This window comes from Mus caroli, chromosome 4 (assembly GCF_900094665.2).
Source record: "Mus caroli chromosome 4, CAROLI_EIJ_v1.1, whole genome shotgun sequence".
NCBI lineage: Eukaryota > Metazoa > Chordata > Mammalia > Rodentia > Muridae > Mus > Mus caroli.
Genome location: NC_034573.1, coordinates 87,927,899 through 87,950,994, shown reverse-complemented (window position 1 = coordinate 87,950,994; position 23,096 = coordinate 87,927,899). Strand labels below are relative to the sequence as shown.

Sequence of the window (23,096 nt, the reverse complement as noted above, 5' to 3'; positions counted from 1 at the left end):
TCTCATTCTCTCTTTTGAGACAGGGTTTCTCTGTGTAGCCCTGGCTGTCCTGGACCTCACTCTGTAGACCAGGCTGTCCTCGAACTCATAAATCTACCTGCCTCTGCCTTCCAAGTGCTGGGCTTAAAGGCATGCATCACCACTGTCTAGCTAGAATCCCTTTTGTAAGTGAAGAAAATGTTAAATGATTTTTTAAAGATCACATTCAACCACCTTAAAGACCACCAAGGCAAGCATAGACTGTGACTAGGTTAGTCTTGTTTCTTTGTTCTTTGGAGGAAGATACCTCAGATGTCTGCCATGCTCGGGGGAGATAGACTTAGAACTCGCTACAGGGCTCCTAACAACACTGGTCCTACAGCAGACAGGACAGCAGGACTGTACTGTCAAGGGGTACCCCTTAATGCTCGCCTGGGCATCACCTCATTCATACCCTACCCTATTCCTAACATGTCTGTAAGCTTCTAGCGCCAACTGTGGCAGACCAGTACGTATAGTATCTTAATTCTGAAAATCATTTTATTTTTTATATTCATGGGTGTTACAACTGCAGATAAATTTATGCATTGATTGCATGTCTGCTACCTGCAGAGGCCAGAAGTTGGAGTCAGACTCCCTGGAACTGGAATTACTGATGGTTATGAGCTGCCATGTCATGGTGGATATTGAACCCAGGGCCCCAGGAAGAGTGTGTAGTGCTCTAAACCTCTGAGCGATCTCCAGCACTCTCAGTATCTTTTAAACCATTTCCAGTTAGCATGTTTAATTGATTCACAGGAAGTGTTTACATGCTCATGATACAAGTCCTATGCTACATGTCCTGACATTTGAATCTTGCATTTTGATCCTTTTAAGTCATAATTGTGATTTATAAATAAAGGGAGATTTTAATACAGATGTTAACATTATGAAAGTTCATAATTTTAATGTAGCCTCTTTGGGGGTCCTATTAAGGAGTATCTGCTGATTCAGGGCAATAAAGATCATCTTCCATTACTTGATTCCTTTTATTTCACACATCATTTTTAGGTATGTAATCCATGTGGAATTTATTTTCATGTTACACATGAATAAGTTGATAAAATTAATTTTTCCATGTTGATACGCAATTTGAATTAAAATGCCACCCCCTAGTCACAGCGCTCTAGGGCCAGCACTGTAATATAGGAACTGCTCGTACATGGGTGTTTGGTTCTAGGCTCCCTAGTCACCCTATTCTCAGTTGCTCTGTGGAAGTTGTGATGCTTGCCAGTTTCATGTTTATTTTTAAAGCTGTCTTATCATGGTCTCTTTCCATGTAAGATTTCGAATCACTTCCAAATCTCTGGCTCTTTACACACAACTTTACTGCAATCTCAATTTGTCCACACTGAATCTATAGAACACTTAAACGGCCACATTTACCACCAAATCTTCCAATACATAATTAAGACATCTTTACAGTCACGAATGCTTTGGAGCCCCTTGCATCCATGCTTTTCTCATTGTCACCTCCGGGTATTTGATCTTACTGTGACCCATGCTGTTGAAGGTGCATCACTTTCTAAGCAGCTGTTTCTGATCCTAGATATACAACTGAGTTGTATGTTCTTTTGCAGTATCAACCCTGTTAAGTTACTATCTTGTTAAATTTTAATTTATTTGGAGACTCCTTTGATTTTCTAAATGCATATAATTATTGTAGATGAAATCAGCTTTCCTTCTAAAATTCCTATTTTAAATTTATTTTCTTAATTTGTTGCATTGGCGAGGCATTTCATCGTGAGATATAGTAGAAACATTGTAACGTTTTCAGAATGCAGATACCTTAGGATATTTCTCTGTAAATATCCTTAATCAGAATAAAGAACCTCTGTTTTTACTTAGGCAAGACATTTTTACCTCCTGAGTATGTACTGAGCTTTATCAAAAACTTCTTTTAAACAGCTATTAATGTATGAATTTTTCTTTGAATAAGAAGTTACATTGATTGATATTTTGAAGGTGCAATAACTCTAAGCAAGTTGAGAAGACTGTTGTTATTATCTCTTAACTATACCTTGCACTTGGTTTCTAGCCTCTCACTTGGGCTCCAGCCACATTGCTGGAGAGTGTTTTGCTTCTCTTCCTCCCTCATACTTCTCTGTGTATTTCATCTGTTTTACATCCTTCTGAACATTAAGTTGCAATGTGGAGAACATTTGCCCTGATCTATGTTATCTTTCACTCATTGTTTTTGGATGCTACATTGTCTATTGTTTTCTTTATTCTACTTATTCCCTTACAATTTTTAAATTTTTAATAAAAAAAAAAAAACAGCTATACCATTTACCCTTCCCTTTGTCCAGTCAATCCATCTCATATCTCCTCCCCCATGGCTTGTTCTTCATTGCTGTTAAATACATAGCCTCATTTATTACTTTAATGTTTTATATATATGCAGAGATACATAAATACAAACTATCTATTTAATGTTGTTAGCGTACATGTATTTCAGGACTGACCACTTAATGGTATTAGATAACCAATCAGGAGGCTCATTTCCTAGCGAGACTTCCTCTCCCAGTAGTCATGAGATGCCCCAAGTCTTAATCTCCACAATTTACATCTTCACTTTCAAAATTCCCACTTCTTCACATAGCCCTCAATCATCTGCTAAACCCTCCACATCATTCTTAAGTTGATAAAACACATTTACTACGGATATTTCAATGTCTAGTTTACCATGCTTACTACTAACAATATCTGCATAGTTCTTTCTAAGTCTGAATTTTGAAAATCCTCATCTGTTATAGTATTATGTTATTTTCGTTGAATGTCTATAATTCATATGTAAACTTTTAATGTAAGTTGAGTCTATGTCTGTCTTATTGACCTCTAGGAAGGATGGGATTTTGCTTGTTGAAGTTAGCCAAAGTGGGGACAGATCAAATATAATCTGCAATTGAGTCCATTCTGAGTTGGAGTTCAACCCTTAAAATCATTGCTGGCTGGTTTACCTTTAATCTGAGTCCCACCTAAAAGTCCAGAGTTTCTAATATTTTTCTTTGTTCCTGAGTCATACATTCAAATATTCATCTTCCAGTCGGAGCCTCCCCAGATGAGTGTTTAGTTTTTTTAACCTGTGAACTATAGACTTTCAACCACCAAATAATGAAAGCAGAGGTCTAGAAATGTCAAACTCAGCTCTAGACTATTTTTTGGTCTTGGTTCTTCAAGTCCTTTAACAAACAGGTCGTCAGGCCTTTTAACAGTTTTTGTGTGTGTGTGTGTGTGTGTGTGTGTGTGTGTGTGTGTGTGTGTATGTGTGTGTGCAGCATTAGCTCTGTGTGTATATATGTTAAATTTTATACAACTTTTTTGATTTATAGGTACTGGACGACAGCCTAATCATAATCAGAAACAAACACGCTCAGTAAATTCACCAGTGGATATAAAAAAGAACTTTGTATTTATGATCACCCCTATTCCAATAACAGTATTTTAAGAGCAGGAAAATTTTTTGCATATGTTTGTATGCTAAAAATGTACAAAAATATGTTTGTATATATGAATGAAAGGAAAGCATAATCCTTGACCTTCATCTTTTGACCTATGCAAAGCGGGACTTAACAAAGCATCCTGTGGAGTCTCCTTACTGGTAACAGTAGGCCTGAGATTTAAATGTAAATCTGGATGACCCTATAAGCCTCTGCTTCTTCCTGTCAAAGACAATCATTCTATTGTTCCTGCTACAGAGAAGAATATCTGTATCTTTTCATGACCCTGATGATGGTCATAACTCATCTTCAGCGTCTTTTAAAACTTTTCACTTTTCCTCCTCTCTACCTCTGTGATACTGTCTCAGTTTCAGCCTCCAATATCCCCTACTCATAGCTCTCCACTGACATGTTGACCTCCTTGCCTTCCAATTCTTTGTTTAAAAGCTCTTACCTCAAGAATAAAAATACCAAACTTTTGAAAATTACATGCAAACACCTCAAATTTTTTCCTCACCTGTATCCCCCTGGCCCCACATCAACACTCACACTTAACAGCACCGCTGTTGTGAAATACTCAGTGGGTCTGTGCTTTGGGGTAGCAGGGCAGGTTGGCACACGCCTACCCATCCCCACTCCCTACCCTGCTCCTTACCTAGCTTTCCTCCCAGCAAAACCACCTCATCTTATTATCGCTCTTCATCGCCTTCAGGTGCAAGTACAACACCACTTTTGTCAAAAGAAGTGGAGTCTTGCTGTCCTGATCAGGCAAGATGAAATTAGACCCCCTAAAACACTGCCCACATACTTTTAGCTGTCAATGCCTCACAGCAATCCTTCCTGTCCTTGAGGTGAAAGAAGTGGACACATGTATACTCACATCTATGACCAGCACACTGCTTTCTGTTTACAGAGGACTAGTACCTATTTACAGCATGCCTCACTGAAAACCAGCATGTTTTACATAAACTGCTAAGCCCAAGAATGGCCCATAGATAGATGCTCCTGTAGTGTGTAAATCCTTCAGTAGGAACTTTCTCAGCTTCTGAAAGCCACTTTCATTTGCTGATTTAACCTCAGGATTCAGAGCTCAACTTTAAGGGGACTCACTCTCTGGGTGAGTGACAACAGATAGGAATGAAACCTGGGCTTGGGGTCACCATGACAAGTTGTGAGCTGTCATTGTTATTACCTTTTGTAAAGTATAACAGAAAATCCATTTCAGATTAAAAGGAAAGATACTTTTGCATATTTAGTCTAGTAACAGTCAAACTGAAGGAGCCAGAAGAGTAAAACGAACATCCAAACCTTAAATAATTCTTATTCAATCCATAGTTCTGTGGTAAGTAGATGTCAAACTCCCTGTCTTCTTTTCAATACCCATTACAACAGCTTATGTCAAGCAACCCCCCTTTGGGTTTGATATGTGTGTGTGTGTGTGTGTGTATGAAGCATTTTCTGAGTGTGGGGGAAGTGTGTACACGTGTGCATTTATGTGACATTTTCACATTTGAAGCATTTTCTGAGTGTGGAAGCTCAAAACCCTAACCCCACCACTGAGAGGATTAAGGCAGAATTGTAATCTAGGCTACAGAGTGAGAGTTCCAGGATAACATGGAGTTAAAGCCTGTCTCCAAACAAACAAACGAACAAAACAAAACAAACCAAACATAAACATATATGAAGCCAAATTACGTAAGAGTCTCTTAACAACACCCTCAATGAGCCTACATGGTCCTCAATGCTCACAATCTGTCTCTGCTTCTTTGATCTTTGTAGTTTATAGGAGGGAATCTCTTACACGGGGCTAAGGGCAGTGCCAAACCCACTTCTATATCTGTTCTCTTATTATTCTCTTTGACCAGATTCCTCTGCCTTCTACTGCCTTTTGTGGAAAAAAACACCCTTTGGCCTGCATTCAGTTCAAAGAATACTTACTCTTTTCCATTTCCCAGAGGGAGCATGGTGGCTGATAATGAGGGAGTTATTGGAATGGTGGCCTTTGAGCAAGCTGGGAATAGATTATACGTAGGCCTCTTCAGCACCTTCTGTTAGACCAGCATTTATCAACGAGTGTATTTTTGTCATTTTATTCTATGTGTCTAAATGTTTTGAGTTATTGTGCTTGCCACCTTAAATGGCCCAGTATTTAGCATGCTGCTGTGAAAACTTATTCATGCATGCATTTATTCATTCATTTACTGAAGTCATTACTGGGCTTAAGAGAAGAATATAAACAGATACCACTGCCCAGAAGAAGCTCAAAGTGCACTGGAGGAGAACACAGGAATGCCATTGTGTATTTAGGTGTTTAAATATTATTGTCTATGTGTTATACTTACTATTGGGAATATATACAAGTGGAAAGAATTATTGGGTAATATGCATTAGTCTGGGCAATAATAGTACATCATAGGATAGCAGACAGTATCTATGAACTCATTTGAAGAGTCATATTATTTGGGGATATTTGATGTATTTCACAGAATCGAGTTGTGTGGATTTTTCTTTACAAGTATCAGCTGTGAGAGCCCTGTTTATAGAAGGTGTGGGAATTTTGTACTCATATTAACAATAGTGGTAGGAGATGGCCCTGCAGGGCTTCATGGGGGTGGGGAGTCACAGACTGACACACTTTTAACTTTCTACGCTAAATTCAGCACAGGAACCTGTAAGAATATGGATCACCATTGTAACGCATCCTCTTAAGACAAGAGAGACTTTGATTAAAGATTTAAAGACAAAACACAAAACAAATCAGAAAACCCTCAACAATTACTTAGGCTTATGTATACATTTTTAAATAGCAAATACTGATAAGTTGGTTAACATGGGCTTGTTTGAAGCTGACTACTTTGTAATGCTGCAGCAAGGCCCGCCATGGCCACCGGGCTTGCTGTCACTGACATGGTGCTAAGATCACATAAGTGCAACAGACAGAAGACCTCTTCATTCTCCACTTCTGAAGCACAGCTATCCAAATGCTATCTTCCTGTCACCTGGTATAATTATTGTGCCTTCAGGATATATACACTTTTTAGGTGATCAACTGCAGCTGGCTCCACCTCTCTAGTTGCCTTTTAAGGTACCTGGGTGAAGACTGTCAGGTCCATATGGGGGTTGACAATGGAAGATAACAAGGCCCCAGTTTAACCATTGTTCACAAGACAAGCTGTTCTGGAGTGCAAGGCAAACCACTGACCTGTAACGTAAACTACTTGGATGTTATATTAAATATGTTTCTCTCTCTGACCAAATTACTGGCACCGGCAACCTAAAAGCAAATAGATTTATTTTGGCTCATTGTTTTATGGTGTTTAATCTGTCATTGTAGGGAGCCCATGGTAGGGCAGCTCAGTTCTCTTTGAGGTGGGCCCAGAAATAGAGAGTAAGACAGGAAGCAGGCAAGAGTAATATGCCCCCGATGACCTAACCAAGGAACCTAGTAGGCCCCATCTCAGGAAATTTCCAGACCTCCTCAAATACCACCACCCTCCAGTGACTAAGCTTTTAAAATCTGAACTCGTGGGAGACATTATATATTCAAATGTAACAGGTGACCAGACATGTACTCAAGTGTGGAAAATAGTATAATGAATAAAGAAAGCTAGAAATCAGATAAACTCCTATGAGTCGATCTGGTCCTGAATAAAAATATTCTCTCTCCTTTTCTTACCCATATTGTGAATTCATTTACTGTGACTAATTAGGAGTTATCTAAATAACTGATTCTCCTCCTGTCCCTTCAGGCATTTTCCAGTCTCTGTCTCCAGTAAATAGTAATTTCTAAGTAAGGCAGAGGGTGGAGGAAGTCATGATGGAGGTGGGGAGTAATTTGTCACTGTCACCCACAAAATGAAGATGGGAACACCAAGTAGGAGCCCAGAAACAGCTCACACAACCACAGCCATGAACCATCTCTACATTTCTGTTTGGATTTTAAGAACAGTACGAGAAAGTAGGGTGAGGAACTAAAGGGGAAAGAAAACGGGACAGAGAAAGTTCTTTCCCCAAGAGACCCACCCGTGTGTGGGGTCAGGTGTGGCAATGCAGGTGGTAAGGGTCAGCACTGGCCACTCTCAGGTGAGGCATCTAGAAACAGGACTGTTGAGTGCTTGAGGTGAGAGACATGGACACTGAGCATCCTGGCAAGGCACCATCCTCAGCTCAGGGAGGCTGCAAGTCTCAGGCACTAAGCATTGGCTGGGATGGTCATTTCTACATTCCGAGCCTGTCAGATCTGCTACTCCACATAAGTGCATTTTGCTCTGAGGTTAAATGAGATGGCATCCTTTTGACGGCTATGACCACTGCCTCATGGCTGATGTTAGAATGGATAGCTGCACCTCCAAAGACACACACACACACACACACACACACACTCCATGCAGAACATTCCCCACATCGCTTGTGTCACAATCAACACAGCGGAGACTACTGAAACAGCTGATTCGGGTTTGTTTTAACATCCAACCTCTTTGGCTCAGAAGTCTAGGCTTTCCACATGCAGACTGACATTTCCACAGACTGGCATGGCTAAGTCTGCTCACACCCCTGCCCCAGTGTGTTAGGAGAGGGGTCTGTACCGTCACCCCAGGAAGTAGTCTTCTCATCCCCACTGATAGAAGGAGAATCAGGGGCACACAGCAGTTATGCTCCGTGAAGTGATATGACCCCAGGCCTTGGGTGCATAGCTCAGGCTGTGCCACAGCCCATGCTATCATCCAGGCTGGCTCATTCTGTTTGTCTCTCAAGCACAATGGAAGCTTGCCATGTTGAAACACACCTTATCTACAGCAGGCCTTTTAATATTTCCAGGCCCACGCTTGCACATGCTGTTCCTGTTTCTTGACATGCAGATCCCACTTTCATCCTAGGAGACGCTTTGCTTAATGTATTACAGCCACGCCAGTGAATTCACTCCTGAGTTCATCACTTCCAGAACAACAGTGTATGACCTATCCCCACTTTGCTTTGCATGCACCTCTGCCCTCTACATTGGTTGCATGTGCTGTGCACATAATCCTTAAACATCGCCACATGGTAGCTATTGTTACTGCTCCATTTCACAGGTGGCAAAAACAAGGCATGAAATGTCAAATGATTGTCTAGGAGCCCAACACCTGCCTGTAGACTCAGGGCTTTGGTACTTGTGAGTCCTTTACTACTCTGCTGTGTTCCCTCTAAACTTTTAATCCTCACTGGCTTCAGAGCCAGAATCTTCTATCAGACCCACAGTAGCACATACAGATCAGCACTATGGGAAGTGAAGTGCTGGTGGGCGATAGAACTGGTGTCTAAAGAGGTTTCTCTCTATTCCAACAATCTTCCTTAGCTTCTTACAAGGCACTGAGGCAGGATGGGGAATTTCAAAAGCTATTTCTCTTTACTCAGACACTGTATGCTGACACTGACCTATCTGAAGGTGTAGTTAAGAGAAAATTGAAAGCATGAGAATGAAGCAGGCCCACTGGGAAAGTCTGAGGAAGCAGCCAACAGTCACATGCAGGCAGCTGCGGGGCAGTAGGTGAAGATGTGCATTTGCCACCAGCAGTGGCTACTGTGTCACACAAAGTAAACAGGAGTGCACTGGCAGCAGCATGTAGCAAATGTGTTAAGCTTTGGGGTGATGAGAAACAGCCCGCAGCACAAGGGCAGTCCTCGAGGCCAGGCCTCAAACACAGTGGGATCCCCTAATGGGTGGGTGTCAGAGCTGGGTTGGGCAATTATGTGTTCCTTTTGGTTGCTTTGCTAAGCTCAGCAATGGAAAACACCAGCTCATCTTTCCAGCCATCTACCCATAAGTGAGAAGCTAACTTGCTGCAAACCCAGGCTCCACTCTCACGGGGTCAAGACAGTGCACTCAGTTACAGGGCACAGCTTGATCCCTGTGTGATGCACCGAGTGTGGCAAGGAAGACACGGGGACATGGCCAGGCACACAGATAGTGCTTGTCTGAATGCAAATCCTCCTGGTTCTCTAACTTTGGCTAATTCGTTTGCCTCCTGGAGTATTAATTTTCTCAGCCACTAAAAGGAAACAATTCTTCCTTGTTCCTGGTGTTTGAAGGTGGCAAGATATTATACAAATAAAACTAGTAGAATACTAACAAAATTAATACTATTAATTAATGGTAGTCATGAACATAAAACATAAAAATATACAAATAGAAGTAATTAAAAACAGAATTAATACTATTCCCTCTACCCTATTTCTAGATTTGTCTAACAAACATCATCTGATAAACTCTGGGCTCGTTGGCTACTTAGAATGCCTCTATCAAACTCATCTCCTTGCTTCCAGCCTCAATGTTCTCTTTCATAAATGGATCTGGAAATGCACTGGCTCCAAAGAAAGTTAACTAGGAGGACTGCCCTGTTCAAGACACGGGTGTGGGCTGCTGTACATATAGGCTAGAGTAAGTTAAGGCATGGAAATAGCAAGACACACATGTATTCATAAGCTATACATAAGGAGGAGAACTCACAGAAGCCAGGGTCGGGCTGGGCATGGGACCCAACTGTATCGAGTATTAAAACATTACAATTACCAAGTTAATAAACCTCAGGTTCTTCGGGCATGGAATGTAGAAAACAATGACGCTCACAGAACAGTTCCAAGCTAATAATAGTGGCTGTTAAAGGCCCCAGCCAAGTGCTTGGCACAGAGTATGCGTTCAATAAGGTGTAGGTGAAATAAAAACAAGTAGGTTGAGCTCTTCAGAGGAATCTGGTCACTATGTATTTTGATTGTTGACAGCTTTGCAGGGGACATTTTGGAACTTTGTAGATATTAACAACAAAACAAAGAACTTATTCATGTATAGCTTAGAAGAACTCATTTACCAATTTAATGGCCAGCTGTGATGTGGACTCCAGCCATTGCATAGGATCTATGGTAAGGAATGGAATAACATACCAGGACTCCTTCTGTTTTCCTAATTTGGAGATGGTGTTACACAATGAAGCAGGGCCCTGGCTGCCCCACCAAGCCAAACAAGAACACACCGATTTTCAATTCAGTTCTAACAGTAACTTTCTAGTATAGCCATGGGTGATACATTGTTTTCGTGAGCCTTGGTTTTCTCATCTGAAAATTAAATAATTTGGTAGAGAAACTCTTTGGGTAACCTTTTTCTTCCCAAACTGTGTGATCACTCATTATCCAAACAGGACTTTGTGAATCAAACTGCAAGCTGAAATTATGATTTCCCAGCAGGGTCACAGCTGCACATACTGAATCACATGGCACCAGATTTAAAGAGGGGTGAGCTGGAGCCCGCTGCAGCCCTGAGGCCTGGATCGTGCCCAGCTTTCTGTCTACAGGTAAGACTGGTCACCTGGCTCAAGCCAGTCCTCTGCAGTTCTCCAATAAAGTCTTGGAGCCTGGGAACTGAAATCCTCAAATCTTCCACCCCCATGTGCCCGCTGTACGCCTCTACTGTTTATGTGCCTGCCACACTCATACAGCTGCTTAAAACCACAAGCCTGAAATCATATTAACTCATTCTTCCTTCTGCTTCTGATCAGACCCAGAAACTCCCTGAGCTGTGCATTCTCTATCTGCTTGGGGCCTGGCACGGCCTATCTCCCTCAAGACTCCACATGTGGCTTTATCAGTGGCTTGGAATCCCCTCCTTTTCTACCTTATTTGTTTATTTGGTGCCCTATGAAAGAGGTTTCTGCTTTCTTGCTGCTCCTGGTTCCTGCTCTGGGTCTAGACCTGGCTCATTCAAAGAAACTCTCAGCTCTGGTCTCATCTGCCTACCTCTCAGTTGAACATCAGTATCGTTGTGAACCATGTCCTCAGTTCTAGAGTGTCCCTGTATTCCAGGGTGCTCCTCTGGATTCCAGGTGACATCTTGTAAACACAAAGACAGATTCCTATCTTCATCATGAAGATTTCAAAACTGTATTTTTCAGTGTCCTGCTTCCTGGATTCAGCAATCCCTACCCGTAAGTCCACAGAATCCTTTCATATGTCAATGGATTTGTGCTGGATGAGAGGCGTACAAAGGAAAGCTGAAAGAGGTAGAATATATACAGAAGAAACATACCAGAGAGGACAACTAATACTCTTGGAAGAGTGAGATTTGGAGACGTTATAGTGGTGCTAACAGCCTGACTGTGTGCTGATGACTAAGTGGGACTGTCTGGGGGGCGGGGGGAGAAGGAGGTGCCCTGCTCAGTGAAGCCTGGGTGTAAAGGAAAGAAGCAGAAAGCACATGTGCATGGGAAGAAGACTGGCTTTCCCTGAAGCTTCATGTCAAAAGAGCAGCCGCTACAGAAACCAGGCTGGTCCTGAACCCTCAATCTCCACTTCTGTTTTCCTTTATCAACCAGCTACTTTTTCTGAGGAATTTATGTCTCAGAATATTACTTTAAAAAGTACTACACTGGTAGGAAGTAGTTTCCTGACTTCGGCCATCTCAGGAACAAGTTCCAACCTCTCTGGCAGGATCGAAACTGAGTTCACGTTCCCAGTCCCAGAACCCAACTCCTCTCCTAATTCTTCAGATGGTTTGTGTTTGCCTGTTAACCAGTAAAGGGTATAGAGAGGGAAGATACTGCTATCCAGTTAGCTAAACTAAGACACACAGTCTTAATTGTGCTATTTGTCTTGACTTAATTGACTATACTTATATCTTACTCATTCCTTTGTTTCCTTATCATTAAACATGAACATGATTCAGTTTTTGCAGCCAGACACTAGGAGGGGACCTGGCTGCAAAAACTGAATCAAGGACCCTGAAACCAAGTGACTAATCAAGGACCCTGAAACCAGGTAACCAATCAAGGACCCTGAAACCAGGTAACCAATCACGGATCCTGAAACCAAGTGACCTGGACGAGGACCTGTCCGTCACCAAGGTTAACTTCCTTGATTATGGTCGGTTAGTGCAATAGCCCACTCCATCCCCCTTGCTTTGTGTTTCTATCTCATACAAATGTTATACAATCTTCCTTTGAGGATGCCATTCATATCCCTAACTGGCTGCCTCCCTGAACATTCAGAAAATAAAGCTTTTATTTTGAAACTTCCATAACTGAAGTGAATTTTCTAGGCTTCCACCCCAAACCCAACAACATTAGTAAAACCATTTTTTTTTTGGCTTACTTAAAGAAATAAGCTGAATTGATAATGGGATACATTATCCTTGTGGATACTTGTAGACAGAGCAAGGCTTCTTAGACACAGTGCTGGTGAACTCTACAGCTGGGAGAGACTGCACTGTGTGGGTTGCACTGTGGCTGGAAACATCTATGCTTTCATTTTGCTACAGACCAGTGATCATTCTGCCTCCTTGGGTGTTTCCAGATCCTACTAAATGGACCATGGATGCCTTAAGTCAGCCCCCATTTAAGATCAAGTATCCTAGAGACTCAATCTCAAGTACAAAGCTCGGGAAGACACTAGTTATGTGATTTTTGGAAGTCTTGCTTTGTGCCTTACAAACATGGGAACTAATCTTTACCTAATAGAATTGCTGGAAAAAGGTAAAAAGTATGTGAAGCAACAGGCAGAGCCCTGGAGCCTTAGAAGATGGGTAGGAAATGGCCATGTACTGAGAACGGTGGTTCTTATTGAAGATGCCAATATTATTGATGTATGACTAGAAAAAAGCATAACTAAAGTTTAAAAGGGAATGAACAAATGCATTCTACTTCCCACGAAGTGATAATGGCAAGGCCTGCTGGGAGTGCAGTTCAAGCTATCACTTGTCCAGGGATCCTTCTGTAATTTCCTGTCTCAATTTTGAGAGCATTTCATGTTTTACCAAAGCCTTCCACGCTTAGCACAGATAACTGTAATTATAGCACTTACTTGCCTGTTCACTAGGCTGCAATTTCCCAAAACTCTTCTGCTCTGCCACATTCACCTCCCGTCTCCACCAGCTCAGAAAGCTGCTTATCAGTGGCTACTCACTGGAAGGCTTTTCTCAAGATCTGCTACTTAGGTAGATATTCTAGGGGACAAATTCAAAAGTAGAACAACCACGAAGTCATCGGCCCCTCATTCTATATCACTCAGTGATAAATATGAGCTATGGAATCTGACTAGACAGGCTTAATCACAAGCCTCCACCTCACCGCGTAGTTTCTGACAAAGTCAGAATACCAGCCACTGTTGTCTCACTTGACAAATGCAGGGGGGAAGAGCAGGATGTGTAGAGCTGTTTTCTGAACTTCATGTGAGATTACAAGTCACGTCTGTTCATAACTCAACTCTGAGACTCAGGTGCTCCCATGGCCAAATAAGGGGTGGCATATCTGCTCTGTTCAACTACAAAGTTGCTGTGAGGAGTAACTGGGCAAAAATGTGCTTCTCCAGTCTAAAGTTTAGAAATGTAACAGACCATTGCTAATAACAATGCTTGCTATAAAATCACCTCATCTTATACACATCTGTGTATATTAATTATAAGTAAACACTCCCCAAATCACATTATTGAAACCTGCTGCTTCCCCACCCTCTCTCCCAGAATATAGAAAATGGTGAGATAAGTAACTGGCATGGTTTGTCACTAAAACAACTGTGAGTTGTCCTAGCAAGGCAAGAACCAGAAGTTCTTTCCCTAAGACTGGCTAAATAAATTCCTCTGCCATTAGAAAAATAAACAAACAACAAAAGAAAATGCAAAATCCTTGTTGTTTCAACACAACTCAGAAGAGCAGTTTAAGCGAATGCAACATCTGACAGAAAAATCCAACATTGAGAATCAAAGAACTGTGTTCAACCTAGCAAAATGTATGATTTTGAGATTTTGACCGGAGCATGCTAATATGAGCATAACCAGAAATTAGGGAGATTCTGACACATTTAGGTGTAGATGAAGAATTGCTGGGGCCTAGTGCTTCTTCCTGAAGTACTGAACCAAGTACAGCTAGCATAAAAGGACAGCGGCCTCAGCTGAAGTAAGTGTCCACTGGTAAGGGAACGCCTTTCTTTCATTCACCCAGTCACTCACTGTGACACCAGCTACTCAGGATGAAATGCCTGTGCTATAAGAACCTACACATGAGTAAATAAGATGATATTGACATACAAACCAGCAAACATAACAACAGGAACACAGACAACAGAAAGCGAGTCAGGGAGTCAGGGAAGGTTTCTATAAGAATATGGCAGCATCTTCAAGTTTCGATGGATAGTCAGAAGTCTGTCTGATAGGCAGGACCCACTGAAAAGAGGTGGGGTCCTGAGAGAGAAATGAAGTTGTTATTTTCTTTCAGGACAGTTGGGGCGCTGGAGCCAAGAACAGACCTGGAACAAAGTTAATGCTATTTTTACAAGCTAGAAAAATACCAGCAGCAGGAGTCCTGGCCAGAACCACCCCCACAAAGTGCAAACAAAACTCCTCCTATCTGCTGCCTGTCTGCCGGAGAACTCACTAACCAGTCCTTTAAGAACAAAATGTTCTTTTATCTTTGATTTTTCATTCCCACAAAGTCCTTCCTCCTCTGTTTCCAGAGCTGGAAAACACATGAATTGAGCTGTGTTGCTCTTTGATCTTTATCTTCCCCTCCCAGGCTGTCTTTGGGAATGAGAGTCTATGGGATATTTCTGCTGAGAGTTGACCCCTCCACCTGGTCAGAATATGGGGTCCATAGCTGGTCAGGTCAGGCAAGCATATAACATCCCATGGTTGTCAAGGCAGCTTTGTGAGAGGCCTGCATGGCATCCCATTACAAAGTTAGGCTCTTATCTTGACATTTGGGGTCTCAGCACTAAATTCATCCAACCAGTACTTATGGCTGTTTCTGGAAACCTATACAACTGAGAGTACTGAATTCCACATTCTCTTAGAGGACACCAGAAAGACAAAATCAGGGCACCTGGGAGACAGAGCGAGTTGGACCTTTAGATTCCTCTTTTCTGCCTGACTATCTCCAGGGAAGGAGGTGGAAGTTCTGCTGAGAGATATTTCACACCTGGGAGGGAACTTCATAAACAAATTACGGAAAAAAAATGGTGGGTGAATGTCTTTCATCCACAAATGAAAGGCATTCATCCACTAAGGTCTTCCCTTTCTAATAGGTATTTTGATTCTGGGGTGTGAAAATCAAAAAGAAAGGCTTCATTATTGGGCGCCTAGTATGTGGCAGACCAGTAAACCACTTCCTTTAAGGGGTGTATGTATGTATGTATGTCCGTACATACATCCATGTGTGCCTGTGTATGTGTAATGTATATATCATCACTTTTCACAGGAAAAAAAAGATGAGCCATTGATAATCTTTCCCATCAAAGAGAAAACAAAATTTAAGAGGTAGCCCTTTTGTAGGTAGAACAAGAATTTACTCTGGTCAGAAACCTGCTATCTCAAATCAACACTATAAAGCTACAAACACGCAAAGCAGGAAAGAACAAGACAAATCTCTCCAGAAGGAAGGACACTTGTGTGGTTTGCTCACTGCTGATAACCTCCAGGTCCACACCCAGAACAGACAGGTCTGCACATGTTTGATTGTTATCTTTAGTCTATCTGTGGTCAAATGGTCTTCTCAGGTCTCTCAGGCCTTTGCTTTCCTCTGCAACCCAACATGACAGGTAGATAATGAGTGGAAGTTTTGCATCTGGGCCTCTTCCCAGATACCCTAATCCTGAGCTGGCTGCAAGGTGATGGGACAAAAGACTGGAAAAAAAGGTATAAGGATAAAACTTGGCCAGAATTATCAGTAATGAGAATCCCTTCAGTCACTCTCCCCCATCAGCATAGACCCAAGTTCTGTCCTTTAAGAACCTAGGACTTTACTCTTATCTTTGAACTTCACAAACTCACCTTCCATATGTACTGATTAATGAATGTGAGAGAACTTTAGCACAAAAGACATAGGCCAAAGATTCTGGAGGTTAAATTTGTGTCAGTGAGCTCTGCATTTAGGCAATAAATTGGGGCCATCTAGGAGTTTCTCCTCTCGGACAGTACAGAGTGTCCTGGGCAGAAATAAGAAGGTGTGTTTTGACACGTCCTTAGAGAGACCAAGGAAACCACAATGCCTGTGGCTCCCCACTACAAGGCCCTCTTCCCTGAAGCAAGTAGTAGCCACAGACAAGTGTTTGTCACCTGGGTGAGGCAAATGGTTGAAACTGTCACCGCAGGGACAATTGCAAAAGACAATGAAGAAAGCTTCCCTGACTGCCTCTATGATCTACCCTGTCAGGTTGACTGTGTGGCAGGAACACTCCATGTCTGTCCACACCTCCAGTTCTGTCTGTGATTATACTTTAAAAGCCCAACACATGACATTCTACTCAGAAGCACTGCTCATACTGGGAAGTGCTGGAGAAAAACAACCTTGCCTGTGGTCAGAGCCACACCACACCACCCAATTATCACATATGCAGTACTCTTGTTTATTTTGTCTCTGGACCAGAGCCCGAGAACAGGAAGATGAAGAGGGATGGATGAGTGCCATCCAATCCACACACCAGGAACCAGATGAACCTTTACTCTACAGTTTAATGCGACTTACTCAACACATTTCTTAGCCACCCATAGAATCACAATACAAGGCTCACCACTAGGAATATGAGAACAACAATATGATGTCCTTGTTCTCAAGGAGTTAACAGTCTGGTAGAAAAGAAATCAGATCAATCAGAAGCTTACAATGCAATGTGATCATTTCTTCAAATAAATAAATGTGATAAAAGAAGCCCAGTTAACAGAACATCTAAATTTGACTGTTCCACTGGACTCCCTGCAAAGGAGGAAGCTTGTATCAACCCTCAAATTGGAGAGAGTTCCATACCTGAAAATGACTCTGTTCCACAAACACTCTTCCGAATTGGGACAGTGTTGACTGGTGGGAGATCTAAGAGGGGTTCAGAATAGTGGGGCTGGGTATTAATGAAGGGGGTTCCCAGTGAAAGCAGACTATTCCACTTTCATGTTCTTTTGTCTTCTCACCATGTGACACAGACAGACCTTTCCTAGATGTGAATGTCCTGACCTTGTATTTCGAGGCTACAAAAAGTATAAATTTACCCTCTTGGTGTCTGTGGTCTCAGGAATTCTTCTACAGCAGTGTAAAGGAGACTGAGACTTTAACCATCATTTCTAGGCAGACAACATATTTTCCAAGTCAGAGATACAATGGAATGAGATCTGGAAACAGAATATATTCAAGTCCTTAAAACCTCTTGACTCTAAGGCAGAGGTTCTCAACCTTCCTAATGCTCTAATGCTCGACTCTTAATGAAGTTCTTCATGTGGTGGTGACCCCCAATGGTTAAATTATTTTTATTTCTATTTTGTAACTGTAGTTTTGCTACTGTTATGAATCAGAATGTAAATATCTGTTTTCCAATGGTCTCTAGCAGCTCTGGGAAAGGGTCGTTCGACCCTTAAAAGGGTCATGACCCATAGAATCACTGCTCTAAAGTAAATTGTGAATCAGCAATTAAGATTTGGAGTCTTCCTAGGCCACCTGACTGGCTAAACTCTTGCCTCATCTCTCAAACAGTCTTGTAAGACTTTCATTTTGGCCTGGTATATGCATACATACACTCACTAATGGAAACATGGGACCATAACACAGTATTTATTTACCTTGACCATGGGAGACACAGTCTGATGTGTTCTGACTTGCTCTGGTCTACTGTATACCATTCAATTCTGAAAATTCAATGTCTTATATTGAGATTTGTGCTGGTATATTTGCCTTATGAATTACAAGCCCTAAGCATTTCAAGAGCATTTGAAACAAATGCTCTTGTACTAAAGGCTAGGGAATAATATATGACTAGAGTAAAACTGAGAGATGCTGAGAATCATAGTATCCAAAAAATAAAAAAAGAAGGACTCTGGAGAAGAGATGGAGAGGAGAACACAATCTCCTCTTACATGTAACTGTAATTCTTTGCTTCGCTGTGTATTTCCTCCTAAAAACGGGGAAGAGAACTTGGTTTTGTTTTATTTCACTTAGACAGCTTTCAGGTGCTAAGAACCGAACCCCACACCCTCTCCACGCTGGACAAAGCTTTCCCACTGAGCTTACATCCCCTAACTCCAGTGTCTGCCAGAGTGTGGGAAGAGGTCAGTTGGTTTTTGGAAAAATGAATAAACAAATGCAAGAACTGAAGACTTGAATGTTACATAGGAAACAAAATCAAGACTTCAGTCAAGTAACTGAATTTATGAAAAAAGTCAAATATTTTACTAAATAAATACACTAAGCTTAGAAATATTTTGCAGTCCCATTAGTAACAATAAATGCATGTAAGTGCTCTGCCATCACACACTATATATGGGCATGAACATAAATTTTTCAAATTCCATAAGCCACAGAACTATTTAGATTAATTTTTATATTATTAAGTATTAAGAAATTGATAATTTATAAAAAAGATTTTGTATTTGGATAAAAGTTTTCTAACTCTGTTCAAGTCCCTACATGTATGAAGGCCTTATACATGTATCTTTCTTAAACCTTGACTCATCAGCCTTGACCTTTGCTGTGCAAACAGAGAGCAGACTGGGTTCTTGGCAACAGTCTGTGTGTCAGCGAACCGAAAGAGCTGGTGCTGGGATGGAAAGAAGAGGTTACCTAGTCCTCCTGCATGGGCATCAATGAGTGAGGCAGCCACTGCAATTCCTGAAGGAAGACCCAGCTCTCTGGCCGCTTCTGGTGTGAGCCCAATTCCAAGAGAAGCTCCAGGAAGCAACACGAGATTTCCTGGGTAGACATGAGAGAAAACAAACACCCATCAGTCTGGAATACACTAAAGGGAACAGGGGGTTTTCTTAAGAAAGCCTTTTTGCTCCATCCTCCATGCCTGCATTTTCTCAGCGTCACAAAGACAGAGAGAGAGAGAAACCATGCAGCCATGAAATGTCCTTTTGCTCACTTAGTGACCTTAGTATATGACTTTGATATGCATGTAAGCACAGACTCCAAAAGAAACAGAAAAGTGACTTCTGCAGTTGCTTCCTGTCATAAGGGAAGGAAATATTTTGTTCCAAGAAAGAATTTCTTACGTTTTGTGTTCCAGCTGGATGAGATAGCCCAGCTGAAACCTTGGGGGATTCCATGAGGCTACTGCTTACACAGAGACAGTTCTTTGGAGTTTTGCAATGCAATGACCCTGATATTTCCAGCGACCTTGAGTTCTTACAGTCAGGAAGGCTTTTAGTTAATAATTTATTGATTGTCTAGCTTTGTGTGGGCACTGTGGAACGGTAAAAGGCTGTTCTTGTTTTCCACCTAGTTAGGGAGATGAGATAAAGACACAGAAAACCATGTGAGGCAGATGAAAATCAAACGATCTCTCTGTTGTCAGCTGTTTAACAAAGGCCAAACCCCCTTCACTCTAAAAGAAATAATGAATTTCTGTTTGTAACGAACTCTGAAAATAGGTTAGCCCAAAGAACTGATAACACTATGGTGCGTGTTAGAGCTTCTTTATTCAAAACTGATTTTAATTAAGTTACATTTAAAATTTAAAACCACTAAATTTGTGTTTTGACAAGTGAAGCATGTCTTAAATGGTCCGCATGTGTAATTTTACTTTTCCAGCATTTTTTAAAAAAAGAAAAAATAATTCCCAGTGGAAATCTAGTATGTAAATTGTGGTATGTTTGGTGAGAAATGCAGACTATACAGCACAGGGTCATTCTGTCAGGAAAGGGGAATGCAGAGCATCTCACTATTAATTTCTTATAAGTTGGGGAGCTCCAGTTTATTGATATTGTGCATGTCTAATCCTGGAATTTATCCTCAAGAATTGTTAGACCAATTGTATGGGGAAATGTTATTTTTATCTATTAAGTTAAATAAGGTATATCAGAATGAATTCACCTACATTTTTTTTAACTTTATCGTGAGGACCAGAAGAGTTTAATTGAATTATGCTCGTCTGATGAACAAGGTACAAACATAAGAGTAGAAGCAGGCTAACCTCTGCTCTGTGCTGATTTCTCCGGGCATAAGAACTGAGGAAGAGCTATGTTCTAGATTACGGAGAGTCTCTTAATTATGTCACCATATATAGTCCACAAATGTGACAGACATCTGTCCTGAGTTGAACCATCTAGTCTCTGCAGTGGACTATGAATACACCATATATTTTGTCACTTCATTTTGCTAAACAACTTCTATGAAGAGTGTAATAGTATATGCTCTGGCCCCATCTCACTGCCGGCTGTCAGGACACTGAATTTATTAGAAGAGCAAACTTCCTGCAGCTACACAGCTTAAGAGTGGGAGGTAGGCCTTAGAGTCTCCTCTGCCATCAAATTTTGTACTCTGTTGTCTGAAGGAGGAATTTTTCTCAAACATGCTTTGAAGAAATGAAGGGATCAAGAGAAGTATTTCTAAGATGAACATTATTGTACATGTTAAAATTACTACCATTTGGAAATCCTGCCTGCAGAGTTATTTTAAGGTTTGATATCTATTAAAACAAATATGTAAAAAAGAAAACTCCAGGCTACCTTCATCTTCAAGATCTATAGCTTTAAAAGGAATAACTTTCCGAAACAGTTTTAGATAATTTGCATGGTGGACCTCTGTTCTCTGGGGAGATTTAGGGAAAAAAAACCTTAAGTGGAACAAATTTGTTCTTTCTGAGGAGGTTGAGGAAGACTGTGAGCACAGCCCTGGGCTATCAGCAGACCTGCTTGTCAGCATACACATGGGCTGGGAGAAGTGGGTGGAACACAGAGAACTTAGAGAGGCAGGCCTCGGAATAACACTGCAATGCCTGGGCCTCAGCACTGACAGCCTAGATCCCACTGAACCGGCCATTCCAGAGAGCATGGTGGCTTGATTTGGGTTTTTAGATGCTCATTCCAGTAACATTTTAGGAGAGGACACATTTGAGAACAGGAAAGAAAACAGAAGAGTCATTAAGGGAAAAGTAAATTGGATACAGGAACAAAGAAGACATGAGAGATTTTGTGGAGCAAAAACTAACTGATCATGGTGGTAGCTTTGATATAGGGAGTATGGAGGAGGAGGTGCTATGGTTTGAATTCTCTTATTAAGAAAGGAAAAGCTGACTGGTCTAAAAGATTGAGGGTGCAGACTGTGGCCAACTGCCAAGCTCAAGTCTCTTGAATATCCTCAACTGCATATTCTTTCTGAAGAGCCTCTGCCCTGTGACTCAGAGAAGGAGGGAAACGTGCAATGAGCCGCTCACCCTACAACTCTGCTGAACTGGTCAAAATGATGTGGAATTATATCCACTGATGGTCTCCTCCATCACAGATAACCATTCTCAGTCAACAATTGAAACCACATCTGTCTCAGTTCTGTTCCCAGACAATTCAGCCCAGGGCTGTAAGCCAGCCTTCCAAGGCTAGTGATAGGAATAAAAGTTAATGTTCACCATGATGAAAATCCCTCCTTGGAACCACAGTGTTCAGGAATCAACCATCTAACCCCAAACGAGAAGGAACTCTGTTTTTCCAAACCAAAGGGGCACAACATGAAACAGGAAGGTGGAAATAGGTATTGTGAAAATTCAAGAAATCTCTCTTCCACATCTACGTTTTCTCAGCCAGAAGCACCTTAGAAAGACTAGGGCTGTTAGATGCAGCCTGATAACTTGCCCAAAAGTTTTTATTCACCAGAAAATTGAATAAGCCACAGCATTGTTCTTCCCAGAGCTAATCAAGATGTCCCTGACTCAGCATCTGCAATCTTTTCTATGCTTTGACAAACCACTCTCATGTGTTTCACAAACCAGATAAATACCATGCATAGAAGATGCTCCACACCGATTTTTACCTACCCTGTGCCAAGTTCTAGATGTTGGAAAGCAGCCCCTACGATTTTAAATGATTCACACTGAAGTCTAAAACTAAGGGGTTGAGAAACTAAGATAGTAAACCTTGGAGAAGATCTCAGAAAGATGGAATGTGTGTGATGTTCTTAAAGAAATGAGGAGGGCTTCCTAGACTGACCTCAGAGAATGAATGAAATCTTCAAGGTAAAGATAACACATAGGAAGTGGTTGGAATGACTTCCAAAGGTGAATAATAGATGCTATCATACTAGAATTAGAATGTTCCAGAAAGTAGCTCTATCAAAAGAAATGGTGATTCACTGTAGGGAGCCTAGAGGGGCTAGGAATTGACATAACTATCAAGTCTATTAGAATATAAGCACTGTGAAGGGGTGGGGAACAGGGGGAGTCTATGAAAGGGGCAGCACATGGCTGGAGACAGCAAGTCTCTGAGAACCTGCCCATGCTTGACCCTTGGATTTGTCTATTAAAAAATATAAACCTACTGTGTAAGGAAAAGCTAGCATAGAAAACATTATTTTATCTTTCAAACATCCAAACAAGTGAAAAATGAAGGCTGTAGGATATTATGCAAAGGAATATGACTTCAATGTAAAAATAACAATGTTGATAGATGAATTTATAAAACTACATTCCTAGGAGGTAAAACACACATACAAAAAATATGTTTCCAATGGGGGTGTGGGTGAATCTGTGCTCTTTATTGCCCTGTGCTCTCTTGTGTTTTACTTTGAACAAATATTTCTTATATAATAGTTTTAGAGGTGCTTCTCTTCTGGTTTGATTAGAAAGAAAGAAAGAAAGAAAGAAAGAAAGAAAGAAAGAAAGAAAGAAAGAAAGAAAGAAAGGAAGAAAGAAAGAAAGAAAGAAAGAAAGAAAGAA

At 41.2% G+C, this 23,096-nt stretch overlaps 1 protein-coding gene across 7 annotated transcripts in view; it reads right to left on the bottom strand.

Annotated features, from left to right (window-relative positions):
* The window catches only part of Fggy (FGGY carbohydrate kinase domain containing), a 363,123-nt gene that overhangs the window by 168,887 nt on the left and 171,140 nt on the right, over positions 1-23,096 (bottom strand). For 6 of the 7 annotated variants that reach the window (XM_021159484.2, XM_029476124.1, XM_029476123.1 and 3 more), the window contains exon 7: positions 19,013-19,141. In XM_021159484.2, the coding sequence (XP_021015143.1) occupies positions 19,013-19,141 (129 nt within the window). Of the gene's footprint in view, positions 1-19,012; positions 19,142-19,443; positions 19,544-23,096 lie in introns of those variants that run through there. The other variant, XM_029476127.1, reaches the window with a different exon arrangement.